General features: G+C 51.7%; 1 protein-coding gene across 1 annotated transcript; it reads right to left on the bottom strand.

Annotated features, from left to right (window-relative positions):
- Positions 1 to 2,411: 2,411 nt before the first annotated feature.
- On the bottom strand, positions 2,412 to 21,165 carry CNNM1 (cyclin and CBS domain divalent metal cation transport mediator 1). Its single transcript, XM_054382368.1, has 12 exons — positions 19,326 to 21,165; positions 9,208 to 9,351; positions 8,336 to 8,476; positions 7,894 to 8,063; positions 7,604 to 7,703; positions 7,399 to 7,446; positions 4,910 to 4,972; positions 3,841 to 4,004; positions 3,475 to 3,643; positions 2,990 to 3,103; positions 2,783 to 2,899; positions 2,412 to 2,491 (listed from the first exon to the last, which is right to left on the bottom strand). Exons 1-12 carry the CDS (start codon positions 21,163 to 21,165, stop codon positions 2,412 to 2,414), a joined length of 3,150 nt encoding a protein of 1,049 aa, XP_054238343.1.
- Positions 21,166 to 21,804: the final 639 nt, after the last annotated feature.

Raw genomic sequence — 21,804 nt, 5'->3', positions numbered from 1 at the left:
TCAGTGGGCCCTGCCAGCAACAGCCTGTGTTTCTGGCACTGAAAAAGATCTGGGACCATCTGGTCATGCTCTCTGCAGTCACTGTTCCCAGATCTATTTGTGAGCTGATACTACCACCTTGACAGAACAGCCTCCTGCCAAGGTCCTGGTGAAGAAAGAGGAACAGCCTCTTTCCTTGGTCATTTAGTCACTGTTGCCTGATGGATTTCACTTGTGCTGCAGCTTAAACAGTGAAGGCAAAAATGGTGCCTGTCTCACTGTGTTTGCAGAGTGACAATGTGGGGGGTCTTGTTTGTCCTTTTCAGATTGTTTTTTGTGTCACATAAGAGAGTGAGCCAGACACAGCTTTTGTGCAGGTGGAGAGCTTTTTCTCAGTGTCCATCCACAGCTGGGATGATGGGGTGGTGGTTAAGGATGACTTTGAGGGGTGATCTCACAATAAGGAATTGAAGGAACCAACTCTACTTTCATTATTTCTGACCTCTGCCTACAATTCTGTCCTTACAGTCCTCTAGGTGTGGGGCTTGGCCCACCCCACATGGGATCTGTACCAGTGCCTTGCTAGTCTTACCAGCCTTGTTTTTCCTAATGAGTGACCTAAATTTCTCCCTTTCTGCAGTGTAAACTCATTACCCAATACCCTATTTACCATGGCAACTGAGAACAGATTATTCCTTTCCTCTGCAAGTTTTTTATGTATTTGAAAACTTCCTCTCTTTCCTTCACATCCTTCACCAGTTAAGATTAAGTGATCCTGTTTTCTTCAGTCTTCAGGGTAGGTTGTTATCTACCCCTTGCTTTCTTCTTGCCTCCTCTCAAGTGTGTGTTTACTGAGAGGGCAGTGCCCAGACAGGGGTCACTCCAGCTGAAGCTTTATCAGCATTGGCAGACTGTGAGCCTTCTCTCATTACCTGTCAGGCTGCACTCCAGCAATGTCTGCCCCACTCTACTGCATTTGCAATGGCATGACAGTAACTCCCTGTCCTTTCACAGCCCTGCACTGCATTGTTATGGTGTAACTGTGTGGATGAGTGCTTCTGTGGGCAGCAAGCGGGACAGAGAACCAAGGTTCAAGTAGAAAACTGCGAAGCACCTGCTGACCTTGTCCTTTACCTGCTCCCTTCAGCAATGGTGAGACCTGCTACTCTGGTCACCTCTGGCCATGGGTACGAGAGCAGCCTGGCCTGGTGGTAGAGGTTAGCACATCTTTCCCAACACCCATTGACACAGACAGGGCAATGGCGCAGGGAGAAATCACTTTTAATGTTAACATCCCCTTTGCATTCAGCCTCTACAAAAACTACTGACTGGTCTGTGCCAACCTGAGGGTTCAGCACAAGCCTCTCTCATGCTGGCAGCCATGCATGGAGAGGAGGATGGTTCAATGCAGCATGGAGTGGCCCTCCCCAGGGAGGAGGTTGAGCTGGGCTCCCTGCCCTGTGCCTAGCAGGGGCTTGGGAGTGCTGGGTGATGGCAATGGTCATTGTGCTCTAGGCACTGCGAGCGTGTGTGTCACTAGGCATGGCACAAATGTGTGCTGGGGCCCTGAGCTGCACATAGCACCCCCCAAAAAGCACATTCTCCTCATGATGGAGACCACATCTGTGCAGCACCCAGCATTGAGAAGGCTCCAGGCCTCGATGGGATGGGGATGGTAAATGATGCTAAGGGCAGTTCTGGGTTGGGCCGCCCCTCCCTGCTCTGTCTGCAGGGATGCTGTGCCAGCCACTTCTCCAATTTTCCTTTTTACGCCTCTTCCTTGAGACCAGATGCTACCAGGCAGCAGCTGGGCAAGGGCCCTCAGACTCCAGCTAGCTGGTTTAGGCTGCCTGTGTGGTTCAGCTCCACTGGGGGCACATCCTTTCTCTCCTGGGGATGGGCCTCTGCACAGGTCCTGTAGGGAGGGGCGGCAGGAGCGAGCGGGTGGGCAGGCAGCGAGTGAGTTCAGACCTGCTGCTGTTGAACATGAGCCTCGCAGCCGGAGGCCCCCATGCTGCAGACCTGGAAGACAAATGCACAGCCTGTTGCTGGTGGCCAGAGCTTGCCCTTCCCTGGCCTGCTGGTCAAGCCTGCAGCATCATTCCTAGCCAGGCTCAGGGATATCGGTGCAGTCACATTTCTAGCTGTGAAAACACCAAGCAGGGGCTCACTCTGTCTCCAACATCCATTCCTTCCCCAAGGATGGTTGGAGTCTGTTGCTACATCCCCTGACGCTGCTCTAGCTTCCAGTGACACACATACTTGCATGGGCTCCAAGCCACATTATTTGGCTGTGCTTCTTGAAACTTGATTCTATGCTATTAAATCTGAGCAAACTCCCATTTACTAGGGGAGGAATACTGCACCAAGGTGCAGGTTCCTACCTCCAGTCTGCGTGGGCCTCCAGCACTGTGCTCCAGCCACGCTGCTGCTCAGGTGATTATCTGGGCAAGACTGGAGCTCTCCTCGGGCATCTTCTCACCCTCCAGTGATGGCTGCTGCTTGTGCCCACCTGCAGCAACAAGGGTGCCTAGGACTGGGGTGCTGAGAGCCAAGGGTGCTCAGGACAGAGGGTGTTTAGGGTAGGGCCAGGACTAGGCAGGTGGCTCTGCCTGAGCTATTCCTGGGTGCAGTTTTGCCTGCTGCTTGGGGTACTGCCAGAGAACTGGGCTGATACCCTGCTCCATGACAGCCCCATGAAGTGTCCCTGGGACAAGGCTGGGAAGCAGCTGACCTGGGCAGTGGGGTGCTGGGGTAGAGGTCTCCCCTGAGTGCTTTCTCCCTACCTAGGTCATCCACTTACTGAGGGATCTCAGCAGTCTCCTGCCCAGCATCTCCTCAGGGCTGCTCGGTGATGAGCTGTTCCCAGCCTCTCTACCTGGGGACTCAGCCTCCAGGACGGTGTTGCCGCACTCACTGTCTGCAGAAGCCCAGCATGACTCCAGTGCTCTGGGGCACTGCAGCCCTCACCACCCCCAGGGTCATGTGTGTGTCCCCTGGCCAGACTCACTCTGCCGTTTGCTGTTCTCCTCACTGTCAGCCAGCTCCTCCTGGATGAAGGGGATGCCCTCCATGTGCAGGAACACCGAATCACTGGGACTGTGCAGCCCCTCAGAGTGGCTGCCTGCAGGGACACAGGGCAGGTGTGGTGGCAGGGTGGGGAGCTGCTGTGCCCTGGGGCAGAATGTAGCAGGATGCCAGCTGTGGCACCAGGTCCCTGTGGTCCCCAGGGACCCCAGGGGGAAAACGAGCACGTGGCAATGAGGAATTACATGCCTACACACTTAGACCTGTGTGCATGTGCGGGTGCACAACAGCATCCATGGGTGTGTGAGTGCAAATGGCAACATGCCCCAGTCCATGTATAACTGCATCTCAGGGGTGGCATTCTTGTCACACCAATGGGTACAGCCTCTCCCCCTCCCCTGCCCCAGAAAAATGCAGCATTGGCCTGTGGCAGGGAAGGAATACCGCTGGGTGACTCACACATGACACTGTTCCTCTCATTCAGGAGGGTGGTGGGGTCCTCCTTGGGTGTCTGTGGAGTTCCCCGTGCTGATGAGGCCTTTGTTGAATCCCTGTCAAAGGCCTCCATGTCAGGAGACTGAGGTGAGCTGTCCATGCGACTGGCCACCAGTGCGTTGTGGTACTGCTGCCGGGTGACCTGGGCACAGAGACATGCATGCTCAGATCACTGGGCATCAAGGCCCACCAGGACCTCCCAGGAACTTGGTGACACCAAACCCTCAGACAGCAGGAGTGCAAGACTCCCCAGCACCCGCCGGGCACCCACCAGGCTCCAGGGGCAAAGGAGCTGAGCAGGGGATGGCTGGAGGACAGTCCCTGCCAGCCCAGCAGTACCTTGACAAACTGCACATCACAGAGGATGTGCACAGAGTAGTCAGGTGTGTAGATGTTGTTGCTGCCACTGTGGAGCTGTGTGGTGCTGCCCCCATAGTCATTGTGCTCCCGGTTGGGGGACTCGGAGCGGTTGAGACCACTGCACCTTGATGGAGACCTGTTCACTGCAGGAAGGGACAGCAGAGAGGAAAACACTAACTCTCACTCATGAGAGGGTCCTTGGTGCTGGCACAGGGTGGACCAATCACCTCTGGCAGCTGTGCCCTCTGTACAGGGTTGTCAGAGGCCCTACAGAGACCTGCAGTCTTCCTTGGTGCATGCTGGCAGCAGAGGCTCTGCACTCACAAAAACCAAAAGGACCACAGAGGCAGGCATCTGACCTGCTGCTGGCAGGTCTCTCCTGCTAACACAGGCCTTCAGCATGGCATTTGGCACAAGTTCTGGTTGCAGCTGGCAGCCCACAGGGTTTACTTAACCTGTCTTGAAGGCATGCTCCTATCCACCCTGCCTCCAACAGAACAGCAGCAAGGTGACCTGTCACTCACATTCACTGATGGATTTTGTCTGGTCAATCATTTATTAGAGAACACAGGCATGTGTTCCTTGCACGGGTGATGTCAACAACTTGCTGACTTTGCCCTGCTGCTAAAATGCCCTTTTATTACCTGGATTGCCAGAAAGCAAGGGAAGCAGAGCAGCGTGCATGCAGGGTTGCAAGTAATTGTGGTCAGAAGCAGCAAGTTGCAAGAAAATCCAATAACCAAGTGCAGGAAATTAAAGAACTGCACACCAAAGAAAGCTTGATCTGTCCATGTACCTCACTTACTCCTATCCCATTCTTCCTAGGGTTCACATCTACTGGGAAGGCTGCAGCAGGGACAGGGCTGCTGTTCCTCTTTTACCACCCACACTTGAATCAGTGAGGAGCTGCCTGTTGCAGACTATTGTGGCTGTTTGTCTCCTGGAGCTGACTGGCATGCATCGTGGAGGGGCTTGGTGCACTGTGCATAGGGAGCTCAAAAGAGCCTGGCACATGTGGAGGTCCCTGCCCAAACCCATGCCCCATTACCTGGAGAGCCAGCCAGGGAGTCCCCTCTACTGAAGGCAAAGGTACGGGACACTGAGACAGGCACTGCAGAGAGAGGGTGGGTGAAGGAAGGAGGGGATGGGGGAAGGTGAGGGACAGAGGTCAGAAAGAGACCGGGGGGAAGAACGAGAAAAAGAATTATGTGCCAGCAGCCCTGGGCTGGGCTCCCACGACTGCCTCCAGCATTCCTTCCCACCCCTCTTACACTCTCCTGCTTCTGCTCCAGGGAAGCATTCTCTAGCCCCGGGGACAGGGACACTGTCAGGGACAAGGACTTAGATGCTGTAAATCAACAGGCTGCTTTGTGACAAGGTATGGGGGTACCAGCTCCTGCCAGGCCTGTCTGCAAAGACATACATCTCCCTAGAGCTGCAATATGGGGAGAAAGCATCTCATTCCCATCAGCTTGGTGCTGGCACTCTGCTCCAGCCCTTCACCAGCCGATGCCAGGAGAAGAGACTTTGTGGTCAGCTTGTGCCACCTGGGAAATGGGTGGAAGCCAAACCAAGTCACTGTGCTTGGAATTTAGGATGCTTCTGTGTGTGCAGGGAGAAGGCAGAGAGAGAATGTGCTCTGCAGCAGCCCCTGCAGCTGTGGGGCTGGCAGGAGCCCCTCAGCATGATGCAAAGCAAAGGCATTTGTGGCCAGCTGCCTGCACTGGGTCTCTACAGACTTGGGGCAGTGCTGGGAAGTCAACCACCCAGAGCTGCTCCAGATGCTGAAACACTGAAAGAACCACTTGCTGCCTATGTGATTCATGTTTTTAAATTGCTCTAAAGGTAAAACCCCCAGGAAGCTTGCCCTGCAGCTTCCTTTCAACATCCCTGCTCCTTCTCCAGTAATTCCTATTCTGTGGCCTCCCCTGGATAGAAACCTCCTTCGAATAAAAGTCCAAGAACAATTTCATCAGCTGGGGGCAAAGGACAAATCACCATTAGGGCTCCCTCCTCATTCTCACTGCCTGACCCACCATGGGGTGGCCATGCTGAGTCTCTGCTGCCACACCCCTGCCCCAAGCCACAAAGGCCAAAGATTGCCTGGCAATAGAAAAGTTGCATAACAGTTAATTAATAACAAATTGCTAAATGCTCAAGGGTTAACATCTGAATTCTCTGCTGTGACACACTACTCAGCACTCATTTCTGCTGAGTTTTGCTCGAAGGGAGATGAAGGATGCCAGCCCAACATGGGAAGTGCTCTGTGACCTCTGCCTCCCACCCTGCCTTCTTGCTGGCCAGGGGTGCGACACCACAGGTGCCACAGCATGCAGGGATGGCTGGATGGCAGAAAACACCTTGTGACACAGTATCATGTGTGAGCATAGGGAACAAAGGAGCCCTGAGTAGCTGCGTCCTGGCTGGTGGCTTTGCAGATGTGGCTGCACTATCACATCACCCACTGTGGCTTGCACCAGGCTGTGCAGGTAGCACCATCTCTCTGAGCCCTCGTCGGGGCCTGGGCACAGTCACTGCGAGAACAGGAGCATATGACCCAGAGGAAAGTGGATGCTGTATTTTCTCCATCTGTTCTAACCAAGCATGCTGTGGATGCACAAGAAAGCAGAAATGTGCACTGTGGGGTTAACCCAGGAGTCCACAAGTCAGCCTTCTGAATGGAAGCAAAGCAGGCAGCAAGAAATAGGTGAACCCTGGAGCTGCACACAGGCTGTAATGCAGGGGAGTGACAGTTATAGTGGGATTAGGCACCATGAGGATCCTCAGCTCAGCACTGGCACTGTAATACCTGGGGTTTGGGAGGATGGATGTGCTCGACGGGGGGTGGGCAGCACCTCTGCCTGCTCCCTGCACTAAATGTTTGCAGGGGTGATCAGCAAAGAAGAGGAGAGAAACTCAAACTATCCTCTGATCACATTTCCCTCTTAAGTCCTGTAAGCAGAGGATCTGCTTGCTAACCCATCAGCTCTGCAGGCAGGGAATTTACCAGGGAAGCCACTTCTAACTTGGTTAATTTCCACCCCCACCATGTGAAAATGGCTTGTAGGTAAACTGACCCAACTCTGAAATTCCTGAGCAGCCCCCATTCCCTCAGCATGGGACCCCTATTCAGCTCATAATTTGAGCATCAAGAATGCAATTGGGTCCAAAGATGTCACACTGAGACCTGGCTGCATCATGCCAGAAGTCACAGGGTTTATTGCTCCCATCCATGAGGCATGCTTCAGCCTGTGGGCAGTGCTCCTTGCATTGCCCCTTCCAATGCCAACCATGCTGGGACCCACCCAAAGGGATCCAGCATTTCGCTGAAACCTCAAAGGGACCTCAAAGTCCTTCTGCCAGGACTCTGCTGCATCATCTCCTTAGCACATTGTATCTCTACCAAGACTTTTAAAGGAGATGATCTTGGTGCAGAGCATGATCTGCCCTGAGCAGGGCACAAATTCATCTCTCCTTCAGCTGGCCAGTGCCATGGAGGAGAGGTTTTAGAATCCCAGCCTGTCCTGAAATACTTACACAGGAAGGAGGATCCGGTGAGACTGCCCATTTTCCGCACATCATTATCTGAAATGACAACTGGAGAGGTAGGAATTGCAGAGGAAGGGCTCCTGCCTGCCCTGCACCCCACAGCCCTCATGGCCAGCCCCTTTTCCTAGCCACCAGATGGCTTAGCTGCTGTAGAAGCAAAGGCAGGGCTGGAGGGAACCCACAGAGGCCTTACCTGAGGAGACAACAGCCATGATGGCAGGGATGCCATAGTAAGTGAATGCTCCATTCTCAAAACGCAGCCCTTCCTTGCCAACCTCCACCTCCACTTTTCCCTGGGAGAAGGAAAACCTGCTCAGACAGACACCCCACACTCCTGACCACTGCCCTGACCAGGGCTCCAGGGACTTCGGCCACCCCATACAAGAAGATGGGCATCTCCACTGGCAGAAGTAGCCCAGAGCAAGGCAGCATGGAGAGACAGACCACCCCCTGCCATCCCCTGCTTGCTGCTGCCCCAGGAACCTGCAGGATGAGGACGAAGTAGTCTACAGGGCGATTGCGCTGGTAGAGGTAATGCTCCGCTGCCTTCTTGTTTTTTCGGTCGTACTTGAGCTCCTGGATAACGTTGGGGTGTTTTAAGAGCCGCAGCAGAATCTTCTCAGAGAGGTAGGGGGACTTGAAAGGTTCCACTTCTACAGAGGGGGCAATGCATGCTCACTCAGTGGTGCTGAGGCTGCTGAGAATCCCTTCTTCTCTAAGCTGCACAGCCTCAGCCACAGCACCCTGTGGCATGGCAGACAGCCAAATGCAGCCCCATGACAATGAAGCACCAGGACGCCCAGGGTCAGAGCAAGCAGAAACCACTCACTGACAAGGGGAGCCCAGCCCAGGAATAGCTCACGCATGCCTTGCAGGGCTGATGCTGCTGCAGGGAGATGCAAGGCTTGCACAAGGGCAAGGGTACCTGTTGCCATGAACCGATGTGTAGCCAGGAGGAGCTGTGGGGAGATCTTCACCTTCATCTCACTGTCTGAAAGCCTGAAGATGGAGAAGTCCTGAGGTTTGCGTCCCCGGTGGGGCACCCGCTCCTTCTTCCGATTGTCTGCTGCGGGGCAGAGAGGAGAGCTGTTGCCAGCCTGCAGCAACCACAAAGCCACTGGAGCTGCAGGACCCCATACCACATGCACACACATGCAGAGAGGCACATCTTGCTGCACCCTATGGCACGGCTGCCGTGGAGCAGCAGCTGGAGCAACTGAGGTGCACAAAATGTGCTGAGCATCACAGCTGAGGGAGCAGCTGCCTGGGGAGGGAGCAGGGTGGTGAAATGTTTCTTTCTCAAGAACAAATTCTGGGTTGCCTTGGCTGGAGGCATCACCTAGAGATGGAAAGGAGCTTGTGAACCACCCATGGGCAGTTATAATCATAGAATTGTTAGGTTTGGAAGGGACCTCAAGGATCATCTAGTTCCAACCCCTCCTGCCATGGGCAGGGACACCTCACACTAGATCAGGTCACTCAGAGTCACATCCAGCCTGGCCTTAAAAACCTCCAGGGATGGGGTTTCATGCCCAACATGTGTCCCTGGGTCAGGACCTGGCCAGCTACTGTCTGCTGATGTTGGTGCATCTTTTCTCTCAAGCATTCAGGACTGATTCCCTGACATCTGACCAGCATCTCTCCATCATTCGTGTCCTTCCCCCTATGACTGTGAACTGCTCTGGGGAAGGACCATGATTTGCTTTGGCCTTTGTCCTACCCACATGTCTGTCTGTCTGACTGTGCAGGCTCCCACCCTGGCTTCTGCAACCGCAGTAGCTGCTCTGGGACACTAACTGTACAGATCCGTCTCATCCAGGATCTCGGACTTGATGATCTCCTCAATGACATCCTCCAGAGTGACAATGCCCATCACCTCGTAGAATGGGTCTCCTTCCCCTTCGTTGTTCACCCGCTGGACAATGGCCAGGTGGGACTTTCCTGTGGGGGGAGAGCAGAGCAGCAGTGAGGCCCCCACCCCCACCCAGCACAGTTGGCTGGCAAGCAGACAGGGCTTCATGGGAGGCACAGACCACAGCCAAACCTCATAAGCAGCCACTCTTGCCCAAACCCATCGCATTTGCACTAACTCAGGGAGAAAGGGCTGGGTGCAAAGCCCAGCTTGACAGGGCTGCTACTCCTCAGGCTGATTTCTAGGTGTCACAGGACTCTGCTTGGTTCTTTTTTAGGGCCACTTGCTTTCTTTACCCAGACAACCTGCTGTGACTCACTCTGTTTAGCTCTCTGACAGCCTCCTGTGCAGGAGTGAAGCATACATCATACCAGCTGCTTCTTGCTTACCCTCAGCTTCACTGGCATGAAGCAATTCTAAGAGCAATGAGATAGTGTCCTCCAACATAGAAATGTGAGCATTTCCTTGGGCTCTGCTGGTTTCCCTCATTTTCTTGGTGTTTTCTCATTCTGCTGTTAATTATCTTTCCTATCAAACTGCCAGGAACAGATCTCTCCCATCTTTCTCTCCATCACTGTCTGGACTAATCCTAAGTTTTTCTTAAAATAGGGGCAAACCCCCCAGTTCCTCAGAACAGCAGCTGGTTTTAATGCAGAAATGCATATGTTTGATTGCAGCTTTCAGGCCAGCTCCTGTAAAACTCTTCAGTGAACCATCTGGAAGCAGAGACTAAGTGCTTTTCAAGACATCAGCTCGCACCTGAATGTCTTCTCCAAACCCTGCCCCTGACAGCACCTCCTCTTTGTTACCTTAAAAGAGCAGACCAGGACCAGGACCTTCAGCTGCAATGATGGTGACTCCTGCTTGGAGGTGGCAGCGTTTCTCAGTGACAGCTTCAGCTTCCTCACTTGCCCCAGAAAGCTGGCAGCTCTGCTGACACATTCTCAGGCTTCTTGCTTTTGGCACACTTGAAACATTGCTATTTGTTTTCGCATGTCCAGCTCTGCCTAAGCTGTTTTGACTTCTTCAACTTCTCCCTTCCTTTACCATCTGCTCTGATTTATGCTCCTGTTCAGCAGCTTGACCAGAACCCAACTTTCAAGCCGCAAACAACTTCTGGGTTTATAGCTCCAATGTATTCTTGGACCTGTCAAAGAACAGCACTGTTTTTCTTACTGTCCCTGTAGCTCCTACACTGTTTAGCAGCACACACAAGTTCTGAACCTCTAGTTTTACTTAAAATGTTAGGAATGTCCTACATTGGCTCCACAGCTAATAACTCCCCCTCTTCTCTTTGCTCTGCATCCCTAGGGTCTTCTGTTACAATCCCTGCAACAAACCCAGCTGTACTGTGGGCACTGCAGGGATCCCTTGGTAACCTGCAAACACCTTATTTTCTCCATGGTCTTGGAGCTGGGGTCCTTGAACAGCAGTGGTCAACCAAAAGAGGGATAGGCCCTTCTGGCCTCTGAATCTACGTCTCCCATAAAGCATCCCCCACAAACTCTCCTGTTGCCTGGGTGAAGGGATGTGAACAGTGGTTATGTATAAAGATGCAGCAGGGGTGGGCTCCTGCCTGCTGCACAAGTCCCTCATCTCCCACTGATGCCTTTTGGCTCATCTCCATGGAGGCACTGGGACAAGCACATCCAGGGCAGCCTGGCACCAAACACATCTTGCTGGGGACCATGCAACCTTCAAATAACCCTGCCCTGGATCCAAGATGAGCAAACGGCATTTCTCAGCTGAAGATCAGCACTATACGTTTCTCACAGAAAAGCTTGGGCATTTTCCACAGTCTAAATTCCCTCCTCCTCATACCAAGCTTTTATTGCAAGATTTCAGAGAGCAGCTCACTGCCTCCCACGCCTACAGAATTAGAAATGAGAACATAACATTGCAGCAAATAGCACTGAGATGGTCTTAAAAAAACCCCAAATCAACAGCCTCTGGGCACTGAAAATCCAGCATGTTCTTTAGACCAGGCTATTTCAGTCCTTTTCATACATGGGTTTGTGCATCATGTCTGTTCAGCATAAAGCAACATGACTTGAGACTTGAAAAAGAGAAAAGCAGTGGAGTTGGCTGCAAGACAGCAGGAACAGCTACATTTCATCATAGCAAAGTCCAACTTTTGAAAACATCTCGTTTGCCAAACCCTGCTCTCCAACACTGGGGCCATCTGGTCTCCTACAAGTCCTCGAGTGAGTGAGGAGATGGGAGAAATTATTTCTTTTGGCCAAAAGCTTGTTGTTAATGACATTTACATGCAACGCTAAACCACTGAGTCCTTATGAAGAGCTTAGGTACTACTTAAAGGCAGTCAGAGAATAATGGAGGTAATTCTTTTTTTGGCTAAACATCTACATGGACATTGTAATTTACTCTAGAGCGGCAGCAGAGAAATGCGATTCCAGCTCAATGTTCATGAAGCAGCAAATGAGATTATTTAGAAATAACCCAGCACTGTTAGCCTGAAGCAGACCCATGGTTTCACTGCACTGGGGGCAGAGCCTGGATAGCTGTTAGAGCACTCAAGAGTTCTTTATTGTCACAGAAAATAAACACTTATAGCCAGACTATAAACCCCTGGGTGTGGGTTTCCAGGCTAACATTTGCATTAGGGCAGGTACCTAGTGACCGAAAACTGGTGGAATTCATGTGAGTGCTCCTGGCCCACACTGAATAAGCTGATCCTAGCCCCTGCCTGCATAGCTGATCACAAAACACCCCCAAATCCACTCCCATCCCTTGCAGAGCTGAGTGCACGTGACTGCTGCTCCCAACTGGTTCCCACTGGGACATGTCTGACTTGCTCTATTTCCCATCCATGGGACATGAGATCATTTGCAAAGTCCTGCCCCCCAACCAGGCTGGGTCCTGGAGCTCCTCACATCACTTCTTCAACAGACCCTATAAATTTGACAGCAAGGGTGGGGGCGGCGTGCAGGTGTCCTGGCTGTATAGTCATGGCCTGTCCCCTCAGAGGCCGTGGATGTTGCCAAGCTCAGCTGCATCCTCCTGCCCAAGGAGTACTTGTACTGAAAAGCAGTAGCTTTTGGAGCAGGTATAAGGGCAGAAGCTAGGCTTCTTCATGATGTGGAAGCAATGCCTGTGGGAGGGTGGCAGAGGGACAGATCTGAGGACATCAAAGGGGTCACATTCTCCAGCAGTTACCCTGCAGGTCTTCCTCAGTGGGAGACAGAGAGAGTGAAATCACTTAACGAAACCCCAAACTTGATCTAAACCAGCTTTAAGATCTGTAAAATTGATTCCAAAACCCATGCTTGATAGCTCAAATGAAATTAATTATAGGGGTGAGCTGCTATTCTGCTAGCAAGCTGTCACATGTGAATTTTACAGGGCTATCACTGATGCAGGAAAGCACAGTGAAACACTTGAGAATCAAAGCCTTGGTTTGGCAAATGCTAGAACAAACAGGCAATTTAGTTGTGCACCAGCCTCCACAGGACAGCTCTTGCACAGGAAGTCTATAGGTGATTAAATGTCTGCTCAGCATGGGATACAACTCTGCTAAATTCTTTATGAGCTACATGAAATTTGTTCTTTTCAAACCACATCTTCAGTGGAAAGTTAATGCCTCAAAACGCTAAATTACAAAGCTAATATAAACACCTGAAAGCTCCCGGATGGAGCAAGCATCTTAACAGATATCCATAGCTTTTATGTGCATTTTTAGGAGCCTTGTTTTTCCTAACTACCTAAATGATGCTGGGCTCATAGATCTACCTCAAAGCACCCTCCCTGATGGGAGAACAGGGTCTGAACACACAGAAATGCCTTTACTTGCAAGAAAGAAGGTGCTGTTGGCAGCAAATATAGCCCAGACTACTTCCTTATCATTTTTTATGGAAGTGCTCTGCCAGAGGAATGTTAGAGATGCTTTAGCCTTGTCTTTTGTTCCACAGGATGAGCATTCTGAGCATGAAATTCATTTTCATGAATTTTACGGTAAGATCTAAAGCTGTTACTGGAAGATCAAAGGTACAGGCACAAGCCATGAACAACTTACAGCTACAAAATAGAAGAGAAAAAAAGGAACAAAAAAAGTAATTGGTAAATAAGGTTGATTTCTGAAACAACCATGAAATGCATTTTCTGTGTGCTTTTTATCAGAGCTTGTCTCTGATGCTGTCAGTCTCCCTGCCTCCTTGCAGACCTGCACCTGAAGCAGGAACTGTGATTCAAACTTTTTGAATTGGAAACATGTGTGTGTTCTTGTGTTACTCAGCACCAAGGGTGAAAGCAAATGCCTGAGGAGATGCACCTAGAGCCAATGCATGTTTACACCTACACAGTGGGCACCCAGCTCTACAGGGAATTGGAGCTATGTGAAGGGAAAACTGTAAATCCTAATCTAATCCAGGCTTTCCTTAGAGATGAGAACTTCATCTAATGACATCTGTCCCTAGCAGAATACAAAAGCCTTTCTCATATTCTGCTTTGGTGCTTCTCCTAATTCTAAGGAAAACTGGGGAAAAGATGGGCTGTGTGGAATAGCTGATGTATAACCATGGACAGAACAGACTAAGAGGGTATGGGGAAGATCGGAGAGGATACAGAGTCTCATCTTCCATCTGCTGCGTATGATCCTGCCTGCCCACAAATGGTTGGTCGCCTGGAATATGTTACTTGGAACCTCAGGAAGCCTACAAGGATGACAAGGATTTCTGAAGCTACAAAGCATCTAAAGAGCTAATGCAAAACTGTTTTAATTGGAGTCTGTAGCACAGGCCACTTCACTCTTTCCCACAGCTCAGTCTGAAGGTGCCTTTGACAGCTCTCAAGAGGGAGATGGCTGGCTGAGTGCCCTCTCCCTCAAGGACATGACTCTCTCTTGCTTTGCTGAACAGCCCTGGAGCAGCACTGCTTCTGGGCTTGGTGGGCAGTGTAAAACAGCCCAGGATTCACACAGTAAGATTTAGTACAATTTGGGGGGGAAAACAAAGTAATATGTGAAGCAGAGCTGTAGCACGAGTCACTGGAACTATCTTTTGTGTATCAGCACCTCACCCACTCTCAGCCTGGCAATCGCCTGCATACAGGGACAGTCCCTGGGTAACAACTGGCTCCTTACCCATACAATTGTCTATGGAGGTCATGGCTTGAGCCCATCCAGGTGCTCAACAAAGTGGCTATCATGCTTGCAGAAATCTCTTGATGGTCAAACTAAATTTTAAATCATGCTTTGTGCTTGCAGTGGCTGCAGGCTCTCTGAGCAAGGAAGGCAGATGAAGTGGCACTGACCCCAGTTCCTGGCAAGTGTAAGCACCTTCTCAAGCTACACTCAACTTGGAGAAGCCTAACAGAGACCATGGAATATAGTGAAAAGCAAAGACAATCCCTGGCTCAGAGTTATCCTCCACAGTAGAGGTTGTTTTCCCTGCCAAGTGAAGAAGTTTGTTTTCAGAGAAGTTACTTTTAGTAACTTAAAAGATGCCAAACCACAGAAGGCTAATTTGAGTCATACCTCAGCCTCTGCCCTGCTCCAGGAAAACAAACTAGGAAAATGACAGAGGAAAATTACTTACTGAAAGGTGCCACTGCTGTATATAGACTTTCCCAGCAAGTAAGTCAACAAAATCCACAAATATCTTGAGGAATGGGCTAAGACTTCCCAAAGGCACTGCAGAACAATAAGGGGGACCTCACAGAGGAGCTCTCCACAAGGAGTTGTATCACAGGACTGAAGCTGCAAAATGTATTATTGCTTTGGTTATTGTCTAGGGGTGAAGGAGAAAGAGACTGCATCACCTGCAGCATTTCACACTGAATGAATGCATAAACCTTTCCTCTTAGCACCATATTCCTGAAGTGAAGTCATCCTACTGGCACCTCATCTGCTCCTCTACATTGCTTTATCTTGCTAAATATGGTGCAGTTATTTCCCTAGTGTATTGGGTCCTTCCTCCTGGAAGCAGAGAATAATGCCAGGTACTCAGAGATGTGCCAATACAAATTGCCAAAAAAAAGGTCTCCAAATTTTTTCACTCCTTCAGCTTCTTTTGGGCTGCAGATGGTAAAGTTACTGTACTGGAATGTATTTTCTTATTTCTAGAGAAGAGGGGACACATTTTGTGTAGTATTCTCCACTTAGCACTTCTACATAAAGGTTGCACGACTGGAGATGCTCAAGATGGGGCTCAACAAGGCTCTGGGCAGCCTGATCTAGTTGAGGATGCCACTGCTTACTGCAAAGGGGGCTGGACTACATGACCTTTGGAAGACCCTTTCCACCCAGACCATTCTATGATTCTATAATGCCCTATGCAATGACTCCATCTAGCTTGCCTAAAAAGATGGCAAATTGGGTATCATGGCCTTGTTATTTCTGAGTTCCTTCCACTGACTTTTTGATTAGAAGATAAGGTCAAAACCATCTTCTAGAACAGGCATTTCCTTCCTTCTGCTGGACCTGTCTTATGGTTCTGTAATGTTTCTTTTTTCAATGCATTTTTTGCAGCTGTCCTCTTTCAGGCTGTGTGTTCAAGTCCAAGCTGTCCTCTCACAGGTCAGCCCCCACCCCACCTCCCCTGATGATGTTTGCAGCCTTCTCTGCGCTTTTCCCAATTCCCATTAGTGCCCCCAGTTTAACCATCTTCTCCAGGAATTAGTGCCAAAACAGACGTAGAATGATGCCAGCAGCAGCAGGCTTCTGAAGGAGCAGATGTGAAGGGTTTGACCAGTTCTACCACGATGGGGAAGGGGCCAGGTTTTGTCAAGCAGAGCTCACAGCTGCTGTAACCACACTTGGCCATTAGCTTCCTTGGTGCTGCTGAAGTGTATGCTACCCTCTTCATACAATTTAGATGTTTTGGCAAGCTGCTGCCATAGAATTGCCCTTCTCCAGGTCTGTGGAGGGTAATCCATTTATGCAGAGTCCTGCTAGGGAAGGTTATTTGCAACCCATCTATGAATTAAACTCCACGCCAACTTCAAAGCATCTTCATGGAACCGAGCTCAAACAAGGTTAGGTGTGAGCTTACCTAGAAATCAATGCAGGAAAGCTTCCCTTCAAACCCTGCTGTAAAAGACTGGAAAAAAGCTGGTCATCATCACAGCTAGGACAGCATAATGAGAGAAATGTATCAGGTAAAGAAGAATTATACAGTGAATAGGAAGAACCACAGAAAAGTGAAAGTGCTGCTGGAGGTGTGAGCAAGGGTCCCAAAGTGCTGTATGTAATCATCCCTTGACATTTTCAGTATGAAAGAACAAGTGTTTGTGTACAGTGGCAAAGAGCTCTGGCAGTGGAATTGTGTTATTTATACATTACGCAAAAAAAAAAAAAAAAAAAGAAAAAGACATTATTGGTATAGTGGATGTGGCAGAGCATTAATCACCAGTGAAACGGATCAGAAGCATAGACTGCTATCCAGGAAAGAAAAATAATAAAATATGTGTATTTTTTATAAACAATGTATTAAAAAACCCCAAAACAACAACATCAAGAATACCCAAACTCTTCGAGGTAACCATAGGAGAAGGAAAAAAAAAACCTGCCAAGATTTCTCTAGAGGTTTGTCAGAGACTTATGGATCTGGAGGTGGTTATCAATGCCCATCCTTACCCAAGACTTCTATTTCCTAGAAAGAGACCAGGCATTATCAGTGGGAGCATTTGCTGTCCTGCAAGCACCTTGAATGTGTGAAGTGATGAATGCCTTCATTAAGCACTCACTGAACCAACAAGTAATCAACCTACTCTCTAATTAGTGGAGGCATCACAGAAGACCTGGCCATGGAAAGCAACCATGATTGGATCAAACATGATACTTCACGGTCATTCAAGCAGACACAGAAAAGGAGACAGTAATGAAGATTCTTAATTACAAATGGGAAATCTTTATTTTAGAAATTAAACAGTCAAGTGAATGGGGCTGAACCAGGAGTGGATGGGGCTGAAGGCAGCTGGGAGCAAACGTCTGTCACTGTGCACAAGCCAAAACTAGAACCTGTATTTAGAACTTGGGGGGTAAAAAAGAGTTTAGGAGGGGTTCAGGACTGAGCTGGGGGATGGCTATCTACAAACACAGGATGCTGGAGAAGACCAAATGTCTACAAGTAGGGGATAGATGAATTGGAAGAGAACAGCAACACCTAAGGAGAAGAGCATTTGGAGGAAGAGATAGAACTGCTAAATACCACGCTGGTTTAGATATTAAGACTAAAAGCAAGCACTTGATTTAGAAAACATAAGGAGAAAAGAGGCAGGAACAAACTAGTTTTAAAGAGAGCTCTACACAGGGGCTGTAGCAAAACAACTTAAGGTGGCCATGATGACAAACAGTTGTAAGGGAGAAAGAGCCTGAAATGAAATGCCAAGAGTTTACTAGAGTAAAGCTGAAGAATGATTAATAATATTTCTTTTGAGGACTAGCATGTGAAAGAGTAAGGCAGGTAGCAAGGCTTGTTAATGGACCCATCAGGCTAGGCAAAGGCACACAAAACCAATCTCTGCTTAAGAAGGGCAGAGAGGACAGCAAGCTAAGGACCCTGAGCTAAGCAACCAGAAGACATTTCTACAGGTCTCTTAATTCATAGGGTACCAGAATGTAGAAGAAATGTGGAGGGGGAAGTAGCTGAACACATACAAGTAAATCAGATAAAAATGCAGGGGAGGCTGTGCCAGTCATCTGCCATCTTTGGTAAAGCTCAGCTCTAGACAAAGGAGAGGTAGCAGAGACGTCAGGTAAACTTTAGTAATGTAGTATCTTGCTGGAAGCCACAGTTAAGCAGGAACTGTGAAGCACATAAGCAATTAGATACAGACAACTGGTTATGTTAGAAGCATGGAGGATGAACTACTGCAGCTCACCAAGAGAACTCAAGAGAGCAATCTAAATGTTTTTGCTAATGGTCTCAGGATAAAACCCATTAATCTCTGGGTCTGCACCGCCAGAAGTCTCCAGTCCTGTTGAGAGGCAGAGAGGGTAGGTGATCTGTGCCACACAGACCTCCTCTCCTTATGATGTGGGAGGCAGTAGGGGAACAGCTGTGCATCTCCAGAAATGATGCTAGCCTGCATCTCTGCATCTCCAGAGAGGATGCTGATCCTGCATGTATCTGATGATCACTTTTCTGGCACACAAGGAACATCCTACCCTCCCCTCTTCCCGGCTCTAAAAACAAGCACAGAGATGACTCACAGAGAGGCTTTCTCTGTTTCTGGGACCAGGTTGGTCTTTCTCACGTGATCAGCTCTGCTTGCAGCAGAATGGCCCCAGACAGCCCAGGAGCAAAGTGCTCTTCTTCTGCATTACATCATTCAGACTCACTCATCATTGTATGATGTACTGAATAGCACACAGCAAAACACAATTCGTAGTGTGTGGGGGAAAAAACACATTCTGTGTGTATTCTCAAGGTATGGTTAATGAAATACATCTCACAGCATCTCTGGGGCTGCTGGCACCTTCTGCATTATGAATGCTGCCACAGCTGAAAAAACCCTGCATCTCTCCCTAATGGTTTAGCTTTTTCTTCTTTTAAGCCACTTGCACAGAAACACTCTCTATAGCTGCTTCTCACTGCTAAGCTGAAAATGGGAGAGCTATGTAACAAGATGTGACCTCCTACCATAAGCTCCTCCACATAGAACAGAGTGCTGAATGCTGCCATGCCCAGGCAGGGTTGCAAGGCAGGCACTGTGTCCATGCTGCCAGGTCATCAGCCCTGCAGGACAGGCTCACCTGCTCAGCTAGCAAACTCTGAGACCAAAGGCTCTTATAGTCTCAAGAACATTACAGGCACGACCAGCATTGCAGGCCTTCAATCCACCTGGGGGCTGTTCCATCAGGTGACATCAGGACACCACCACACCAGCACATGCAGGGCCCAACTCCCTTCCCGCATCCCCGGTACCTGCCAGGTTCTGACAAGAGGCCATATGGGGTGAACCATGGGGACTGCTGACCTGGGAACCATTGGGTATGCAGAGGGGTGCAGGGGAAGTCTGGGGCATGGTGGCTCGGTGGCCTCACCCTTCTTGAACTCCTCAAGCAGTGTGTCAAGGCGCGTGTCATTGAAGACGCAGTGGAGCGGGCGGCGGTAGAAACGGGTGACAGTCTGCAGGGGAGTGCAGTCATCAGGGTCGACGAAGGCCAGGTCCTTGACGAAAAGTAGGTCGACAATATTGTCGCGCCGGTCACCCTCGTAGACGGGGATGCGCGTGTAGCCGGAGCGGAGGATCTCGGAGACAGTGGCAAAGTCCAGCACAGCATCGGCGCGAAGCATGAAACAGTCAGCCAGCGGCGTCAGCACGTCCTCCACTACCTTGGTGCGCAGTTCCAGCGCTCCCTGCACCATGGCCAGCTCCTCCCGCACCAGGTCGCCGTGGGGCCCAGCAGCGCGCAGCGTCTCCAGCAGCCGCTCCCGCGTGGAGAAGACGCTGAGCTCCTGCCGCAGTGCCCAGTCCAGCAGCCGGCTGAGCGGATAGCAGAGCGGGAAGGCGGCCAGCATCAACAGCCGGGTGAGGCACAGGGTGCGGGAGGCGATGGCCAGCCCGTGCCGCGAGCAGACCGAGTAGGGCAGCACCTCTCCACCCAAAAAGACGGCGGCGGTGCACAGTAGCACCGGCAACCACGGCGCTCCCCGCGGCCCGCCGGCCGCCGCCACCCCGCCGCCAGGCAGCGAAGCGCACAGCCAGCCGGCCAGCGCCGCGTTGGCCCCGGCCTGCCCCAGCAACAGCGTGCAGAGCAGGTAGGTACCGCCGCCACCGCGCACCGCCTGCACCCTCCGCGCCTGCTCCCGCTCGGCGGCCGAGCCGCTGTTGCGCAGAACGCGAAGCTCCAGCGGGTCCAGCGAGAGCAGCGAGAGACGCAGCCCGCTGAACAGCGCCGACAGCCCCAGCAGCAGCAGGGCGCCCAGCGCCCGCAGCCAGCTCGCCTCGGGCAGTGGCAGCAGCCAGGTGCCCAGCGCCGGGGCCGCCGGCCGGACCCGCAGCAGGAAGCCGCCCGCAGCCCCGTGGTGCGCCCAGGCCCGCCCGTCCCAGGCGCACAGGGAGAAGAGCCGCCCGCCCGGCGCCGCTGCCGTCTCTCCCTTGCGCGGCTCCCGCACCCGCACCTCAGCCAGCGCCGAGCCCGCTGCCCCACCCGAGCGCAGCGGCCCCACGACCTCCACGTCCGAGGCCCAGGCGCTGCGCTCCCGGCACCGCTCCGCCGGGCCTCGCGCCGTCTTGCCACCCCCCGCGGTCGCCGGAGCCGCCTCCTCGATGAAGACCAGCCGCGGCTCCCGCTCGCCCGCCGGCCCGCGGCTGCCGTTGCCTTCAGGCGGCGGCTGGAAGTAGAGGCGCAGGAGGAAACGGCTCCCCTCGGCCGCTTGCACCGCACCGCCTTCTAGGGATACCCGGCCCGGCGCCGTGTCCTCGGGCCGCAACCCCAGCAGCCAGGCGGCCCCGGCCGGCGGCCGCGGTGACAGCGAAAAGAAGAGAAGCAGCACGGCGCCCCGGCTTCGGCCCCAGCCGCCGCTGCCGCCGCTGCCACCGCGCCCCGGGCCCGCCGCAGCCGCCATGCCGTTGCGCCGGCACCGCAGCGCCGGCACCTCAGCGCCTGCCCGCCGCACCGGGACTGCAGCGGGGAGCCGGCACGGCAGTGCACGGCGCGGCGGCACACGTGGGCCGGGGGGGCGGGCAGCCGCCGCGCCACGTGCGACCGGGAGCAGTCCCGCGGCGCCCCGGAGGGAGGAGCCGGCGGAGCGGCGGACAACGGGGAGGGGGTTACGCGTTGCACGCACGGCCCGCGGGGCAGCATCCCACATCCCTGGCAGCCCCGAGCAGTGAGCCCCGTCCCAGGACCCCGCGGCCACATTCGCTCTCGGTTTCATCCCGGATGCCCTGCTTGCGGGTGCTGTGTTGAGGCTGCGCCTCTCCTGCCATGGGCAGCCGTCGTTTGGCGAAAGGATTCTGCCAGCAGCCCCTGGAGCTGGCACTGGCAGCCAGCCTCCCCCTGTCAGCTGCTGAGGCCCAGTTCATAGTTCAAATTCATCTCCCTTCTTCTCGTGGGTGTGATTTTATTTCTGGGTGCGGTTTCTTTGTTTGTTTTGGCGATTTGTTTTTGTTTGATTTTTGTTTGGTTTTGTGATGTTTGTTTGATTTTAAGGTTATTTTGGTGGTGGTGGTGGTGTTGATTTTGTTTGTTTTGTTGGGGTTTTTTCAGGTTTGTTTGTTTGTTTGTTTTGTTCAGTTGTTTTGGTTTTTTTATGAGGGGCAGTCTTGCTAGGAAACAAATGTACCGCACTGTGAATAATATTTATTCTCACCTCTGGAGCTGATGGGGAAATGGGATACACAAATGCATTTATGAGCTTCAGAAACCTGTGCTGAAGAAGACACTTAGAGATTGATGAAACTTTTGGGTCTTCCACAGATCGACATCTATGACAACCCTGAAATGAAGCAGAGGACCTGGAAAACAGTTGTTTACAGCTATAACAGGCTCACTGATGGCAAAGCAGGAAGCTGGA

The sequence above is a fragment of the Indicator indicator genome, chromosome 7, assembly GCF_027791375.1.
Source record: "Indicator indicator isolate 239-I01 chromosome 7, UM_Iind_1.1, whole genome shotgun sequence".
In the NCBI taxonomy this organism is placed as follows: domain Eukaryota; kingdom Metazoa; phylum Chordata; class Aves; order Piciformes; family Indicatoridae; genus Indicator; species Indicator indicator.
The sequence above is the reverse complement of the archived record's forward strand: the minus strand, read 5'-3'. Positions and strand labels throughout refer to the sequence as shown.